General features: G+C 40.6%; 1 protein-coding gene across 5 annotated transcripts in view; it reads right to left on the minus strand.

Moving 5' to 3' along the window:
- The window catches only part of GPC2 (glypican 2), a 30,059-nt gene that overhangs the window by 17,217 nt on the left and 6,818 nt on the right, over positions 1 to 6,024 (minus strand). For 4 of the 5 annotated variants that reach the window (XM_069948671.1, XM_069948677.1, XM_069948663.1 and 1 more), the window contains exon 2: positions 1,121 to 1,286. In XM_069948671.1, the coding sequence (XP_069804772.1) occupies positions 1,121 to 1,274 (154 nt within the window). In that variant the 5' untranslated portion in view covers positions 1,275 to 1,286. Of the gene's footprint in view, positions 1 to 1,120; positions 1,287 to 5,210; positions 5,436 to 6,024 lie in introns of those variants that run through there. The other variant, XM_069948682.1, reaches the window with a different exon arrangement.

Here is a 6,024-nt window from a genome sequence, read left to right on the forward strand (position 1 = left end):
AAAAGAATACGAGTGGCGGGACTTTCGTATGCAGTGTATCCCATTAGTCAACATATACATTAAAAAAAACAACAACTTTCGAACAAACTTTCTGTTGCGTAGCTAAACCGCCGACACTTCTAGTTGACGCATGCGCCAGGATGCATTTTCTTCCCCCATTTTTCAGATGCAATGTATCCCATTGCTCAACATACATTTTTAAAAAGAAAACTTTGACGGAACCTTTCAGTGCGTTGCCCTCTTTAAATTCAGGGGAATAAAAAAACGCTTTTGCGTAGCTAAACCGCCGACACTACCGGGTGGCGCATGCGGAGGCATGTGGATTTTATTACCCTTTTTTGTACGCAATGTATCCCATTGCTCAACATAAATTTTTAGGTTATGTTCACACTACGTAAAAGTACGGCCGTTGTTGCCATCGGCAACAACGGCCGTACTTTTTGCGGAGCGCAAAATAACCTTATCTGGTATGGGATCCCGGCTGGAGCATATACACATCGTATACGCTCCGGCCGGGACCCCATATGGGGCCGCAAATAACTGACATGTCAGTTTTCTGCGGCCGGAATTCACTGAATTCTGGCCGCAGAAAGACCTGTCAGTTCACACAGTGAAGCGAGCGGCTCCAGCCGCTTGCTTCACTGTGTGCCATGGGAAGCTCTGATGTGGGCGCACGCTGATGCGCCCGTATCAGAGCTCTGCGGCCGGACGGATCACCCAGCCGGTACTTAAGCACCAGCCGCGATGATCCGGGCACAGACCAGCCGTTCCATGACCCGGCCGGGGTCACGGAACGGCCGGTCTGATACATATTGTGAACATAGCCTTAAATAGGATACTTTGAGCGAGCTTTCAGTGCGTTGGCCTCTTTAAATTCACGGGGGGAAAAACTGCGGGGAAAAAAAAGGTGGCATTGCAAAATTTTTTGTGTTTTTCCTTTTTAATCAATTAGCAAAAAATTCTGAATTGCTGCTTTCCCATTCTTATTATGGGGTATCGAGTGCAGATTGAAAAACTTTCTATTAGTTTAGCACAATGCTGCAACACAGCTAAAGCTTCTATTTGAATTGCTAGGTATATAGAGTATGGATAGTATATATAGTAGTAATGTGTGAAGTACCGGATATTAAGGTCCGGACCTCTGGGATGTCACTCAGGCCCCTCTCTCTCAGCTCCCGGGCGGCATCTACACAACTTCTCACATCATTGGCTCCGACACAGAGGATTCCTGGAAGAAGAGCCAGGAAGAGGAGGACGAGCCTGTAACCACGCATGACGGACGCGCTCTGTGTGCAGGAGACACAATATAAGAGACCTGATCATTATACACAGAGCAGCAGGACACAGAGACAATAGGAAGGAGAATATAAGGAGAAGACGAAACGATAGCCACCGTCCATACATTTCTATCTATACCCTATACTGACACCATAGCCAGCACTGCAGATGGATATCGAGCCATTGTCTGCACCTTACCTGTATTGTGTGCACAGGGTATAGATACAGGACAGACTATGGGGGAAATGTACAGAAAATACAGGAACAATTACATATTATAAATATATAGGAGTAAAAGAGATCGTATACAGATATATAGGAGCAATAGGGATCGTATACAGATATATAGGAGCAAAAGGGATCGTATACAGATATATAGGAGCAAAAGAGTGTGTATAGAAATATATAGAGACAGTGTCCAGAAACATAACCACAGTGTATATAGATATATATATAGGGACAGTGCCCAGATACATAACCCCAGTGTATAGATATATATATATAGAGACAGTGCCCAGATACATAACCCCAGTGTATAGAGATATATATATAGAGACAGTGTTCCGATACATAACCCCAGTGTATATATATATATATATATATATATATATAGGGACAGTACCCAGATACATAACCCCAGTGTATAGAGATATATAGGGACAGTACCCAGATACATAACCCCAGTGTATAGATATATATATATATATAGATATATATATATATATATATATATATATAGGGACAGTGCCCAGATACATAACCCCAGTGTATACAGATATATATAGGGGCAGTGCCCAGATACATAACCCCAGTGTATAGATATATATAGACAGTACCCAGATACATAACCCCAGTGTATAGAGATATATAGAGAGACAGTACCCAGATACATAACCCCAGTGTATAGATATATATATATATAGAGACAGTACCCAGATACATAACCCCAGTGTATAGATATATATAGAGACAGTGCCCAGATACATAACCCCAGTGTATAGATATATATATAGAGACAGTGCCCAGATACATAACCCCAGTGTATAGATATATATAGAGACAGTACCCAGATACATAACCCCAGTGTATACAGATATATATAGAGACAGTGCCCAGATACATAACCCCAGTGTATACATATATATATAGAGACAGTGCCCAGATACATAACCCCAGTGTATAGAGTTATATATAGGGACAGTACCCAGATACATAACCCCAGTGTATAGAGATATATATAGAGACAGTACCCAGATACATAACCGCAGTGTATAGAGATATATAGGGACAGTACCCAGATACATAACCCCAGTGTATACATATATATATAGAGACAGTACCCAGATACATAACCCCAGTGTATAGATATATATATAGGGACAGTACCCAGATACATAACCCCAGTGTATACAGATATATATAGGGACAGTACCCAGATACATAACCCCAGTGTATACAGATATATATAGAGACAGTACCCAGATACATAACCCCAGTGTATACAGATATATATAGAGACAGTACCCAGATACATAACCCCAGTGTATACAGATATATATAGAGACAGTACCCAGATACATAACCCCAGTGTATAGAGATATATAGAGGGACAGTACCCAGATACATAACCCCAGTGTATACAGATATATAGGGACAGTACCCAGATACATAACCCCAGTGTATACAGATATATATAGAGACAGTACCCAGATACATAACCCCAGTGTATAGAGATATATATATAGGGACAGTACCCAGATACATAACCCCAGTGTATACAGATATATATAGGGACAGTACCCAGATACATAACCCCAGTGTATACAGATATATATAGAGACAGTACCCAGATACATAACCCCAGTGTATACAGATATATAGGGACAGTACCCAGATACATAACCCCAGTGTATAGAGTTATATATAGGGACAGTACCCAGATACATAACCCCAGTGTATACAGATATATATAGAGACAGTACCCAGATACATAACCCCAGTGTATAGAGATATATAGGGACAGTGCCCAGATACATAACCCTAGTGTATACATATATATATATAGAGAGAGAGACAGTACCCAGATACATAACCCCAGTGTATACAGATATATATAGAGACAGTACCCAGATACATAACCCCAGTGTATACAGATATATATAGAGACAGTACCCAGATACATAACCCCAGTGCATACAGATATATAGGGACAGTACCCAGATACATAACCCCAGTGTATAGAGTTATATATAGGGACAGTACCCAGATACATAACCCCAGTGTATACAGATATATATAGAGACAGTACCCAGATACATAACCCCAGTGTATACAGATATATATAGGGACAGTACCCAGATACATAACCCCAGTGTATACAGATATATATAGAGACAGTACCCAGATACATAACCCCAGTGTATACAGATATATATAGGGACAGTACCCAGATACATAACCCCAGTGTATACAGATATATATATAGGGACAGTACCCAGATACATAACCCCAGTGTATAGAGATATATATAGAGACAGTACCCAGATACATAACCCCAGTGTATAGAGATATATATAGGGACAGTACCCAGATACATAACCCCAGTGTATAGAGATATATATAGAGACAGTACCCAGATACATAACCCCAGTGTATACAGATATATATAGGGACAGTACCCAGATACATAACCCCAGTGTATACAGATATATATATAGGGACAGTACCCAGATACATAACCCCAGTGTATACAGATATATATAGGGACAGTACCCAGATACATAACCCTAGTGTATACAGATATATATATAGGGACAGTGCCCAGATACATAACCCCAGTGTATAGAGATATATAGAGACAGTACCCAGATACATAACCCTAGTGTATACATATATATAGAGACAGTACCCAGATACATAACCCCAGTGTATACAGATATATATAGAGACAGTACCCAGATACATAACCCCAGTGTATACAGATATATATAGGGACAGTACCCAGATACATAACCCCAGTGTATACAGATATATATAGAGACAGTACCCAGATACATAACCCCAGTGTATACAGATATATATAGGGACAGTACCCAGATACATAACCCCAGTGTATACAGATATATATATAGGGACAGTACCCAGATACATAACCCCAGTGTATAGAGATATATATAGAGACAGTACCCAGATACATAACCCCAGTGTATAGAGATATATATAGGGACAGTACCCAGATACATAACCCCAGTGTATAGAGATATATATAGAGACAGTACCCAGATACATAACCCCAGTGTATACAGATATATATAGGGACAGTACCCAGATACATAACCCTAGTGTATACAGATATATATATAGGGACAGTGCCCAGATACATAACCCCAGTGTATAGAGATATATAGAGACAGTACCCAGATACATAACCCTAGTGTATACATATATATAGAGACAGTACCCAGATACATAACCCCAGTGTATACAGATATATATAGGGACAGTACCCAGATACATAACCCCAGTGCATACAGATATAAGGAGACATACTGACAGTGTAAAGAAGGTGCTACATATGGGATAGAGAAATCTATGGATAGTAGAGACATGTATTGGCAGGATACAGATACACTGACAGTAGTAGCTATATATAAGGGATATCTGGGCAGTAGTTGGTGAGGTGTCAGTGACAGGGGCATGCAGAGGCTGGGGTACACACTGTATACCATCTATACCACCATCATACAGGATGCACAGCTGCTGTCATATATACCTACATGCAGGTATAGGCACAATACACAGGGATGTACAGAGGAGAGCAGCACACACACGTATATACAATACACATAGAAGGCAGTATAATAGTGCAGCATGCAGGGCTGATATAATATACAGACAGTACATACACAGGAATATATACAGACAGTACATACACAGCAGCTGGGAGCGGAGCCGGCGCTGGATCAGCTGGAAGACAAAGGAGACAAGAGCGGCCCCGCGGTCCTAGAGCCGGCTGCTGCTGCTGCCTCACCGTATGGAGAGCCCAGACAGGGCGTGTACAGGGGGAGGCTGCTCATAGCCCACAGACCCATCACTACCACACAGTGCCCACCCGGACTGCCACCACACCGGGAGCTGCCCGGGAACACACACAGAGGAGGGAGATAGGGAGAGAGGGATAGGAGATAGGAGATAGGAGATAGGAGATAGGAGATAGGAGATAGATAGATAGATAGATAGATAGATAGATAGATAGATAGATAGATAGATAGATAGATAGGAGATAGATAGATAGATAGATAGATAGATAGATAGATAGATAGGTAGATAGGAGATAGATAGGAGATAGGAGATAGGAGATAGGAGATAGATAGATAGATAGATAGGAGATAGATAGATAGATAGATAGATAGATAGATAGATAGATAGGAGATAGATAGATAGGTAGATAGGAGATAGATAGGAGATAGGAGATAGGAGATAGATAGATAGATAGATAGGAGATAGATAGATAGGTAGATAGGAGATAGATAGGAGATAGGAGATAGATAGATAGATAGGAGATAGATAGATAGATAGATAGATAGATAGATAGATAGATAGATAGATAGGAGATAGATAGGAGATAGATAGATAGATAGATAGATAGATAGATAGATAGATAGGAGATAGATAGATAGATAGATAGGAGATAGATAGGAGATAGGAGATAGATAGATAGATAGGTAGATAGGAGATAGATAGGAG

This window comes from Dendropsophus ebraccatus, chromosome 1 (genome assembly GCF_027789765.1).
Source record: "Dendropsophus ebraccatus isolate aDenEbr1 chromosome 1, aDenEbr1.pat, whole genome shotgun sequence".
Lineage (NCBI taxonomy): Eukaryota > Metazoa > Chordata > Amphibia > Anura > Hylidae > Dendropsophus > Dendropsophus ebraccatus.